The 12,181-nt window shown below is 42.5% G+C and overlaps 2 protein-coding genes across 5 annotated transcripts; both read right to left on the minus strand.

The window, feature by feature from the left end:
* Positions 1 to 229: 229 nt before the first annotated feature.
* On the minus strand, positions 230 to 10,156 carry gabpb2a (GA binding protein transcription factor subunit beta 2a). Of its 4 annotated transcripts, none has more exons than XM_062056560.1 (8): positions 9,868 to 10,156; positions 6,162 to 6,269; positions 5,925 to 6,092; positions 5,629 to 5,823; positions 5,393 to 5,546; positions 5,145 to 5,318; positions 4,955 to 5,073; positions 230 to 1,543 (listed from the first exon to the last, which is right to left on the minus strand). In XM_062056560.1, the coding sequence occupies exons 2-8, from the start codon at positions 6,267 to 6,269 to the stop codon at positions 1,217 to 1,219; spliced, it is 1,245 nt and encodes a 414-aa protein (XP_061912544.1). In that variant the 5' UTR covers positions 9,868 to 10,156; the 3' UTR covers positions 230 to 1,216. The 4 variants fall into 4 exon arrangements, with proteins under 4 accessions (XP_061912544.1, XP_061912545.1, XP_061912546.1 ...); XM_062056561.1 differs by lacking the exon at positions 9,868 to 10,156 and adding an exon at positions 9,687 to 9,705; XM_062056562.1 differs by lacking the exon at positions 9,868 to 10,156 and adding an exon at positions 9,495 to 9,610.
* Positions 10,157 to 10,811: 655 nt separating this feature from the next.
* Positions 10,812 to 12,003, minus strand: mllt11 (MLLT11 transcription factor 7 cofactor). Its single transcript, XM_062056566.1, has 3 exons — positions 11,855 to 12,003; positions 11,262 to 11,410; positions 10,812 to 11,175 (listed from the first exon to the last, which is right to left on the minus strand). Exons 2-3 carry the CDS (start codon positions 11,403 to 11,405, stop codon positions 11,083 to 11,085), a joined length of 237 nt encoding a protein of 78 aa, XP_061912550.1. The 5' UTR covers positions 11,406 to 11,410; positions 11,855 to 12,003; the 3' UTR covers positions 10,812 to 11,082.
* Between the last annotated feature and the right edge of the window lie 178 nt (positions 12,004 to 12,181).

A 12,181-nucleotide genomic window follows, 5' to 3' on the forward strand; every position in this document is an offset into this window, starting at 1 on the left:
CAATCCATCAATCTAAAATGATGGTTGTACGGTAAACTGCGATACATGAATGGTATATCTTATGTTTAAATACTCAAGTGTTTATCCAACTCGAAGTGGTAAGATCATTAAAAGACATGTCACATCCAAAACTACACCACAGTGCTTTTTGCGTGGTGTTTGTGTTGACACAAGCCGAAATTTTAAAGACAATTTGCAGCATCCAAGGGTGTTATTAAAGAAGACAATGACGTTGACAAGTGTTTATATATCAGGTTAGCATTGCTATCATGGTGAAGCAGCCAGATACAGTTAAAAAAATACAACTTTTATATATACATAGAAAAAGGTTTGAGTTCATAAAAAACAACAGACTCAAATGCTGCCAAACAAAGAATTATGAAAATGGAATAAAGGAGGGAAGGCGCAGCAGGCATATCACAGGTAGTCCAGGAGGGACAAAACATTGCATTTAAATCAGTTAATTTTTCCTTCATGTACTTTTAAGCCTCAGTTTTTTTTCTCCGTCTTTTGTACATTTTGACACAAGTAAGACGACTTGAAGAATGGAGTTTGAAAACTGTAAAAGACACGTTGGAATGCAGATTTTTTTTTAAAATCATGATTGTTTTACAACAAATGTTCACTGATCAATTCAATGGACAAATTTTCAGTAACTGCTTAAATGTTCCTGCTGGTTTCCCCAAAGTTTCCAAATCTCCTTCCAAACAAAAACAATCAGTTCTGACATGGTGCAAATAACTGAAGGATTTAGGTTTGTTCCAGATTCACAGTTTTCTATCAGCATGTCAACAAAACGCAGAGTTGAGTGAGGTACTTTTATCCCAAAAGATTCCCATTGCAAAGTCCACGGTGACGCTTGGAATTCCCGCTTGACTTTTGGAAAACACAAAAAGGAACCAAAGTGGGCTTGTTCCATCCGCCAACACATTCAAAATTAATGATTTGAGTAATAGACAAGCGCTACCAAAGTACACGAAGCACAAGTGAGGTTAATGGAACAAGAAGTTTTGCAAGCATAGTGATATAAAGGTGTGAAACAGAAAGTTTAGCGCTAACTTAGCATGGATATTACTTCTGATGGACATGGCGGCGCCGAAAGGACGGCATCATGTCAGTCTGTCTTCACACCATCTTCCTGTTGTCGTCGTCCGTCTTTGACGCGTTTCGTTATCACTCGCCAGAAGCCTTTGTTCCCTTGTCGAACCTCCGTCTGTTACGAGCTGACCCCCGTGGGCTCTCCTCCAGTCTCCACCAGTGTCACCTGTCCCTCCTCCCCCTCCATGATGATACCCACCATCTCTCCCTCCTCCACCACACCCGCTGTTGCCGCTGTCGTTGTTGTCGTCGTGTCCTCCTCATCCTCACCGCCAACCACCTCCTCTGGGCTCACGGCCATGGCGGCAGTGCCATTGGCCTGGCTCTGGGACATTGCCTCCAACTTTACACGGTATTCCTCAGCCTCTTGCTCCTTGCGCAGCAGCTGCTGTCGATACTCCTGTGCCTTCCTGTTAGCCTCCTGCAACTGCCTCTGTAGCAGCTCCTACGTGCAACAATAGAACAACAAAATAATTCAAAAATAACCTGATGTGAAGAAAAATCAAGTAGTACACACACCCAGCCAATTGTGCCATGCTGAATTTGGGCGTGATTCCCCCCACCTCTCCTGGCACACGTTTATCCTTCAACGGCAGATTTGCTTGTCCTATCTTTTCTATTCTGGTGTTATACTGCAATTTTACTGACTTTGTGGATTGTATCCACTATTTTGGTAGAGGTTCTAATGGTAAAATCCCTCTGGTAATTGAGACACCCATAAAAGTGTCTATTTTTGACAAATGACTTGTACCCTTAAACCCATGTGAATTATTCACTCACAATACCATCCTGGTTTCAGCTTAAAATATACCCTCAAAGATCAATTATGTGCTGTCGTTGGGGTCCATTAAACCAGAACGCGCGTTAAATATAACTTACCCTTTTTACTTCAAATAATATCATAAAATGTTCTAAATGTATATGGTGAATACAGCAGTGGTTGGCAGACTTGCCAAGGCATCGTGGTTGAAGTTTGCGAGTTTCTGTCTTGTTAACAGTGAACAGTAACGTGACTCTGTCTTTAAATTGTTTGAATCTTTCTCTGCGTTGTGCTTTGTTCTTGCTAGAGTGTTGAGACTGCATAATTCTGTCTCATCGCAGTTGTACGGATGCATTTTTTATTAAGGGGACACGCGTCAATGATCCGCTTCAGAAACGACAACAAAAATGTCTGTTTTCTTCTTGACAGGCGGGGGGAAAAAAGAGCCCAGCAAAGCCGAACAGACGGAATCTTGAAAGTAAACAAACATTTGTACCATCTGCTTTACGTCACTGCTGGCAAACGGCAAGGTTTGATGACGATAACGATGATGATTGGTGACGTAAATGGTGGATTGTGCACCCACGTCACAAAATGGGTCAGGCACTATCCAGCAGTAGGTCGATACAGTGTTGATAGCCGATAATTTAGTGAAAAACAACACAGTTGACTCTGGTGGATGCAGAAACGGGCTAAAATCCGGGGTATGTGGCACGACCGCATTTTATAGAACATCGTTTTATATCACACTTATGTGTGGGTACGACTAGGGTTGGGTATCGAGTATCGAGTATCGATTGGAACCGGGACTAACTTTTCGATTCTCCCGGTATCGTTCAAAAGTTTAAATTTCGATTCCTATTTTCGATACCCAGTCCGCCGACCGGAAAAAATAAAAAAAAATAAAATAAAAATAAAATGTCCGCCGAACCGGAAGAAGAAGCCGCTGAGCACCAACGAAGAAGCGCCCACCGCCGGAAGTGTTAGCATAGCCAAGCGAGTCAGTCAAGCTCAAGCATGGATAGCGGGCGTCGGCGGTCGAAAGTGTGGCTTTACTTTACAAAAAAAAAATGAAATAACCGCGAAATAACAGAGCTCCATGTCCATCAAGAAACAAGTGGAGAGAGAGCTGCAGATGTACCAGGACGTTCCACCGATACTTATGTCTGACGACCCTGCTGCATGGTGGTGGTCCGGTGGAACCAACAAAAGACTTATCCTTTGCTGTCAGATCTAGCTTTGTCCTATTTATGCGTTCAAGCTTCTTCCACACCCAGCGAACGTGTATTTTCCACAGCAGGAGACACTATCTGTCCAGAACGCTCACGCATCCTGCCTGAGAAGGCGGATATGGTCATTTTCCTAAACAAGAACTGTCTCTGATTTTATACTGTACCTGCTGCTAATCTGGACTGGGTTTTGCAAGTTGTTTCTTATTGTTTATTTGCTTTTCTGCACCAGGTTAGCCCATCAGTGGGAGCACGGTAACATTTTTAAGTACCTGCAGCATCATACACTTGTGTGTGTAAATGTGTTTTCATGAGGTTTCCTGCAGCATCATACATTTGTGTGTGTAAATGTGTTTTCATGAGGTTTTCAAAAATAAAGCTCTCTTGAGGAAAGTGTACCCCTGGGAAAATGTATTCATAATTTATAATATTTATATTCAAGTTCATAGATTTGATATTTATATTCTAGTTGAAAACAGCCCTGTGAGGAATTTATAGTAAAGTTCATAAAAAATTAATAGAATTAAAATTGATGGAGAATGTCAGACTATTTCATTCAGAAAGACTGTAGGTTAGCTAGCTCATTTAAAATATCCTAAACTTTTTTTTGACCCTGCCTCTTAAAAGAATCGGAATCGAGAACCGTCAGGAACCGGAACCGGAACCGTTCGAATTCAAACGATACCCAACCCTAGGTACGACAACACAAAAGACGCTTTGTTTTATGAACACACCTGAGCCAGCAGAAGTACCTGTATTTCACATAATAGTTTGAAATATAAAAAAAGTATAGATACACACCACCTATGACAGATGGATTAATTAGGCTTTGGCAGTGAGAGAAAATTAAATATAAGTGTCACTTTTGCTTTGCCTCAAGAAACGCCAAACAAATTGGTACATCTCAACCGTTGACAATATCAGTAAAGCATACTCATATACAAATTGTGGGGTTGTTTATGTACAATTTACTTGTATAATTACGCAATATACATTATCGCTTCAGGGTGAATGAGATGTTTTCTGCTGGAAAAAAACTTGCATATTTTTAAAGAGTGAGAATGGTCAAATGTATACATTTGCTGGGTCACAAATGCTGAATCGTAAATGTATTCATTTTGTGCAACGGTCATTAATTACTTGCAAGAGGGATGATTACATTAATTAAATGAGACATCTTTACTATCAATATGGTGGTGGTTGAGCATATGTTGTATGAGTTTTGACTTTTGGATCATTTTCAGTCTTTATATTATTTTTATGATGTATTGTAAACCTGGATTATGTTTCTGTCAAGTCACTGCACTCGTCTATTGCCCTCTTAAATTTGTGTAGGTTTTTGTCAGGGACGAGTGCATAAAATTAGGCGCCATGTTTTCTAAGTCACCACAACCATACAACTCTAGTTGACCTTTCAGCTTGTTGGCTTCTTTTGTTGCTTCTGAACAATGATAACCAAAGCGAGAGATAGACTGGAGCTGGAACCAATCGATGGATTACAACAGTCAACTTTTACTGCAAATATTGAGATGAAATAGAGTATGTGAAGACAGTAAAAGTGGTCTGTACGTCTTCTAAACGAGTTGTATACACAAGAGATAAAACTTCACAATAATGGTAATTTTTCTGAAGGTGCACGTCAGTCTACGTAAAAGGGTTTGGAGAGCGAGGAGCGAGCCGGGGTAGCGTACACAGGAGTCATTCAATATGACGCATGCGTGCGTGGAATTGTGTCGGAAGACTATCTCTTCTCATCGTGTCAAAGGGGAGGACGTGTGACATGCCAAAGATGGCGGACTTCTTGCATAAAGTGGGCCCAAGTATGGTACGAGTGGCCTCACGTGAGTTTTCCCTATTCTTCACTCACCGTTTCTCCTGTGTCGTTGTGATTGTTAGCCACTTCCAACTTTCTCTTCCTGGAGGGTGGAGCCTGAGACTCCTCCGCCACCACCTCTTCAGTCACGGTGTTGGCGGGAACTGCCAGCACTACACACAGACACAGACACACACTTAACAAAGAGGAGAGGTAGTGTGTGTTGGATGGATACGCGTCATACTTTGCTGTCCATGCTGCATAGTGACAAAGAAAGGCTGCGACATCCCCCCCGTTGTTTGCAGATTGCCATGTTGGTCTGTTACAATGGTGATGACTCTCTGACCTCCTTCGTTGACAACGGTGGCATGCTGGATGTTGGAATCCAAAGCGTTGGCAGCCATCGCTTCCTCAGACTCTGCGTTAAGACAAAGACTAAAGTCACGCTCACGGCTAACTGCAGCTCAAGTGTGTGTGTGTGTGAGCACATACCTGTGCTGGCCTTGTTGAGCAAGTCGGCCAAATTGACCACGCCGCCCTGGATGGCAGGTATGCCCTGGATGATGAACTGCGGCTGGTTGGTGGTGTTGCCGGACTCCACATTCACACTCACCTGGTTCATGTTCACTTGGTTCTGCATGCCCTCCTGCACAAACACACAAGTGCATTTGAGAAAATGCTCAAATGCTACCGTCAGTGGTTAACGTTCTGCAAGGCGTTTTGCTCACCTGCAGAAGCAGCATCAATTCGGTGTTTTGGATATCGACGGCAATGTCGAATGGCGTCTTGTCGAACTTACTGAGCGCGTGCACATCAGCTCCGTGCTTGATGAGGGTCTCCACCACACTGTGATGTCCGTGCTGCGCCGCCCAGTGCAGCGCTGTCATCTTCAACATGTCTTTGGCGTTGATGTCTGCGCCACTCTGGAAGGATGCACGTAGTTGAAAAACCAGTGATACATCTTTTTTGAAAATGAACCCCCCAAGCTCCACTTAGGTCACGGGTCACGACAGCAGCGACTCACTCGGACCAGCAGCTCCACGATGATGGTGTGTCCCTCAGCTGCGGCCATGTGCAAAGGCGTCCTGTCCACCTTAGTGCGCGCATCGCGACTGACGCCAGCTCGCAGCAGGACATCCGCCGTGGAGTAATGGCCGTGTTGGGCGGCCAGGTGGAGGGGGGACGTCCCCAGCTGAGGGGCGGTCGTGTCGTTATGGTGGTGAACGTTAGGAGACGACTTGAAGTATCAACAGCGACTCACCCAGTCAGTAGTGAATGGAGCTCCATTGGCCATCAGGTTTCTGACCTCGTCATCCTGACCTTTCCGTGCCGCCTCCAGCAGACGCTTGCCCAGGTCCACCAACGACATCTGACACACACACGTACACTTTTATTTAACAGAGAACGCTTAGTGCGGTATTGGAAGTACAAAAACATTCCTGTGGATGTCATATGCCTCTGAAAAGAACTGTTTTTTAAAAACAAAATTGTACAAAGCACATGAATGATAACACTAAAGCCTTTCTTCCACTCATGGTTAAGGGTTAGGTGAAACTATTTATAGGCAAACAACTAATTTTAAGATGAAATAACAAAAGAAAGTACCCAAACGACCCTAATCAAAAGTTTACTTACCCCAGTGACATTGACCTGATAACATGCACAAAAGTTGACAAATAGGTTTTAATGGCTAATCAAGGTTACCGTCCTCACCTTTGGTCTATTTGTTTGTAATTAGTGTGTGTGTGTGTGTATGTAAAAAAAAAAGTGTCAGTAAGAATCTGGGCTTCTGACAGAGCCTTTTTCATCCAGTGCTGCACAGACATTTCTGGATTCTGAATCATGGGAAAAGGAAAATAATGATCAAAGGATCCATGACAAAAAGTAATTGAACTGCATAAAACAGGAAAGGGTTATAAAATATATCCAATGAATTGAGAATGCCAATCAGCAGTGTTTAAAAAGCTGATTAAGAATTGAAAAATGAGCGGTTCTGTGGAAACCAAACTACGGTCAGATAGACCAGCAAAGATTTCAGCAACAACTGCCAGAAAAATTGTTTGAGATGCAAAGAGAAATCCAAATAACTTCAGCTGAAATACAGGTCTCTCTGAAAAAGTGTAGTGTGGCTGTTTCAAGATGCACAATAAGGAGGCACTTGAGGAGAAACAAGCTGCATGGTCGAGTCGCCAGAAGAAAGTAGGGATGTTAACAATTAATCGATTTTCGATTAATTGCCGTTAAGAAATTACCCGATTAAAATTAACGATTTCAATTAATTGACAATTCCGTTCTGTCACGGTCGGTGCGGTGGTTTTCTGTGTGAAGGTAATGCTGAGTTTATACCTCGCTAGTCCACACGAGGGAGTTGTTGCTTATTGTACTTTTTCCAAGCAGCAACACCATCACGTGACCAGCCCTACATGTCCGCTGTACACATGAGAGTCCACATGCGAGAGAAGAAAAACAAACATGAAGCGACGCAAGAGAAGTGCTGTGTGGGAACATTTCACCCTAAAAGAGGACGATGCAACGTGCAAAATATGTAAGGCTGTTTTGAAGTACAACAATTCAACCAGTTCGTTAAATTACCACCTAAAAAGTTTACATGCCGCTGTGCTTGGAGGAGAGAGTGGAGGCGGAGCACGGCCAGGCCAGCCCTCCGTCGCCGAAGCGTTTTCCAAAAGAAAAGCGGTGTGTGATGACGCACGGGCAGAGGGCATCACCCAGAGGATTTGCAACATGGTTGAAAAGGATATGCTGCCTATAAGCATTGTGGATGGCAAGGGGTTTCGTGAGTTGATGAACTATTGTGAGCCAGACTACCAAATCCCTTCTCGAGAAACAATAACAACCCGCATAGAGGCTCGCTACAAAAGAAAGAAAGCCGAGCTGAAAGCACGACTGGCCAACACGCATGTAGCAATAACCACTGACTGTTGGACGTCAAATACAATACAGTGAGTGACATGTTTTTTCACTTCAGTTCTTGTCAGCCTCACCTGAGTCCAAAGGTGAAGTTCTGCAGCAGACTGCAACAGCCAACAGGCTTACTTATTTGCTGCCTGCTGTTACAATTTTCAGGGATGTCTTCCTTGTATTTTTTCAAGTTGACAGATAGGCATTAGGCACCTTTCCCAGTTCAAGAGGGATTATATAAAATAAAGCTAGCTATTATGGCTGCTGCCACTACCAAGTCTTGCATGTGTGACAAGACTAAAGTGCACTTTATATTATATTCCTCATGTTACAAAGATGACTTACTTTTGTATCAAATAAACATTTGATTAGGGAATACAATGTCCTTTGTATTTTATACCAGCAAAATTTTGATTTTGATTTTGTACCTTATTGAGGGGAAATCTCAGATGGGGGGAAAACGCCGCTTTATCAACTAATCGATGATCGATCGATAAGGTTATCAACTATCAATTAATGAAATAATCGATAATTTGCATCCCTAGAAGAAAGCCAATTCTGCACAAATGTCAAAGTATCCCGCTTACATTATGCCACACAGCACAGAGACAAACCTCAAAACTTCTGGAACAAAGTAATTTGAATATGATGAAAACAAACTTTTTACTTTTTGGCCACAACCATAAATGTTACATTTGGAGGGGAGTCAGCAAGGCCTATGATGAAAGGAACTGTGAAACACAGAGGTGGATCACTGATATGTTGGAGATGTGTGAGCTACAAAAGGCACAGGAAACTTTGCCAAAATGGATGGCAAGATGAATGCAGCATGTATTCAGAAAATACTGGAGAACAATTTGTGCATAGGACATTTTTGGTCATTTCAACATGACAATGATCTGAAACATAAGTGAAGGTTTTGGGGTGACCATCTCAATCTCTTGAACTCCATATCATTGAGCTACTCTGGGGATATCTCAAATGTGCAGTTCATGCAATACAATCCCAGAAATTACAGGAACTACAGGCTTTCTGTCAACATGAATGAGAAGCTTTGCCAGTTAAAAAAATTAAGAATCTCATCCACAACTACCACAAAAGACTTCAAGCTGTCTTTGATGTTAAAGGGCATTAACTGGGGTATGTAAACTTTTGATCAGGGTTGTTTGGGTATTTTCTTTTGTCATTTTAATTTAAAAGTAAAAACATTTGTTTGCCAACAAATAGCTCCACCCAACCATTACCATGAATGGAAGAAAGGCTGTTATCATTCATATTATTTAAAGAATTGCCAATAATCGTAAATTATCCGAGGGTATGTAAAGTTATGAGCACAACTGTTTATAACACACAAATCTACTAATAAAAACTAATTTTCCATAAACACCTGCCACTTTCGAGTAGCTGCTGGTTTGGAGTAAGACAATCTCACAGACATGAAATTGCAATGCTTCTTTAATCCCTAACGTTTCCCTGTATGAAATAGAGAATAAATAAATAAAAACGAACCAGGCTAATGCATTGGGAAAAAAACATACGCTTCGAACTTTGAATTCAAAAGTTAGCAACAGCTAGCGAGGAGAGTCGTCCGATAATGGAATCATATGGTTCCAAAGGGTGTGTTATTGCGAAAGACGAAGCTTTTCTCGCCGGACGGAGGAGCCATTTTACGCGCCTTGTGGACAGAAAAGAGTCCGCCATGTGCCACGTATCCCCTGCGCACTTAGCTTGTTTATAAATCACCAACATTGAATAATAGCGTGTCCACCAGCGCAAAATGTACGTGGCAAGACGGACAGGAAACCGTTTGATATAAAGTTGTTGGTTTTCCGGGGGAAGTCAGAGAGAAATTTCCTATTTTACACACCGAGAAAAAACTACTTCCACATCCGGTTAACTAGCTTTCTTCGAGCGCGCAACGTCGAGTCGCTTAGTGGACGTTTGTCTGACGAGGTTTTCAAGCGGTAAGATCGAATTGAGAGTCGGCTTTCGGCAAAAGGCAAACTAGAATGCGGTTTTATTCCGCAGGGGGAAGAGAAGTAACTTACCGCGTCCAGCTTGTTGGAAGCTAAAGACTGCTGCTGGGCTGCTAACGTTGGCAAGCTAGCTAGCAAGCTAAACGCCACACAAACTGCTCTGGGAAGGGCGGCTGTGTGTGCTTCCTTCCGTCTGTTTTTGCTGGGGAAAATTTGATCAAAAGCAATTATTAGTAGCGTTATTCATTGACTATATTCAAATGTTGGACATTAGGCGCCGCCGTCGCATGCTTGACTCCGCCAAATTGTTTTCTGGCCGAAGTAAGACGAAGTCGGGGTGGTACATGCCCGGATGTTGTGAGTGTTGCTTCCAAATTAAGAGTTGCTGAGCGACTTCTCTGTTCAAAGTTTGCGATGTGTAGTATAATTTAAAGCAACCACGTAGTGGCTACATCCTATATTGAAACGTAAACATTACATTAAACGTTGTTATTATTAAATAATACCGTGTGTCGACTGTAATTCTTGCAGTAGAACATTTTAATTTGAAATCCTCGACAAGGAAGTGTCAAAATTTAAACTAGCTGTTAGCGATTGGCCTTAGCATGCATAGTTAGCACGTGAAATACTTGACTTTTCAACTCTACAGAGTACCCGGTCTTTTCTGGGTATTGGACAATACAACCCGAGCTTAAACTGGTTTGAAGTTGGTTTTAAACTGTCGTTCTAGTGTTTATGGTGTAGCAATATGGCTGCTTTACGACGTCGGAGGTGAAAGTTAACCTCCGGGTGGGCGGGCTTTCTTTTGGAACCGAGGCTGACTGTGGATCAGTTTCTTCCGGGTCAACGAGAGTGCCTGGCGTTACGGCTGACCTCAGACCAGCAACTTTGGGGTGGAACCATCAAAGCAACATTGAAACACATAACTTCTGCTACTGATGACACCTAAATGCATTTCTGAATACAAATAAAGACGTTTAAAATGGAGTATGCAATGACCACCAGAAGAATTTTGAAATGAAAGAAAATATTTATTGTTGCCAGACTTTGGTACATTCCGTGTTTTTGTGTCCATTGGCTTCATGGTGAGGCCTGCTCATAGTGAAACACCAAATAAGCAGCTTGAAATAAATTAGACATACCAGCAACAAAGAGACACAAATATTGCAACTAGTTGCTCGTCATTCTTGATTTATAAAATATTAAGAATGTTGTGCAAATCAAGATCAACCTTTCTTAAGCGTGTGGTCACGTAGCATGCGAAAGCAAAACATGGCCAGTGGGATTTCACAGTAGCAGGTTGAGGTCGTCTAGCAGAGCATCCACGCTGGCGATGGGAGCCCTCCAGTAATTGAAGGATGAGAACTGGCTCAGCTCCTCCTGCACAGGCGAGAAGTAAACACCTTGACTGTGTGTGACCTTTGACGTCATCAGAACGCTTCTGTTTGAGCCTTGCTCACACGCACCTCATCTTCCGGCCCCATGCTGTTTTGGCCTCGGTGAGGACAGTTGAAGCCGACGTCCTCCAGCTCGTCCAGGTCAAGAGGCGGAATGGGCTGCCTCCAGAAAAGGAAGGACTCATATTGGCTGTTGGATTTCTCCATCATCATGCAATCTAAAGGACAAATAAATGTGTCAATACTGCAGACCTGCTCCCAAGTCAGTGTTCCCATTCTGCATACAGCTCATAGAGATGACACATTTCCACCATCGGTGTGTGTGTGTGTGTGTGTGTGTGTGTGTGTGTGTGTGTGTGTGTGTGTGTGTGTGTGTGTGTGTGTGTGTGTGTGTGTGTGTGTGTGTGTGTGTGTGTGTGTGTGAGGCTTGTACTACATTTAGGCGTTGGCCACTCAATTGGATGCCAAAGATCAGTCTAATTTGAAACATTTGATATTGGATTTATTTCCAATTCGAGACTCTAGATAACCAACTATATATAATCACACGATTTTTTCCCCCCGTGCTTATATTTTTTTAATTGTAAATAGTTCACAATGAATTCAACACATATGTCGCCAGGATGACACGAAATAGTACCCTGCCTAAAAATCCTCTTTACCTGTTTGAAGTGTGATAATACGAGCGATGTCTTTGTTCCTCCGCTGCTTTTATTTGCAGACGTTCGAAATAGATGCGGCAGGTTGATGAGATTGCCGTCAAGCACACTTGGACAAATATAACCACTTCCGCTTAAGAATTTCAGTACAAAAGACACGTCCGGATAAATACAAAGGCATAATTTTAAACCGTTCCTTCATACAATGACTGCAGAGGAACCAAACTAGTAAGAAAAAGATAGCAGTGAAAGGATTGTTCTTTGTTTATTTTTCGCCCTGTAATATAGCTTGTACTCTCATGTTGAACGACTCGATTGTTTCATGAAATG

The sequence above is a fragment of the Entelurus aequoreus genome, linkage group LG08, assembly GCF_033978785.1.
Source record: "Entelurus aequoreus isolate RoL-2023_Sb linkage group LG08, RoL_Eaeq_v1.1, whole genome shotgun sequence".
Classification (NCBI taxonomy): Eukaryota; Metazoa; Chordata; class Actinopteri; order Syngnathiformes; family Syngnathidae; genus Entelurus; species Entelurus aequoreus.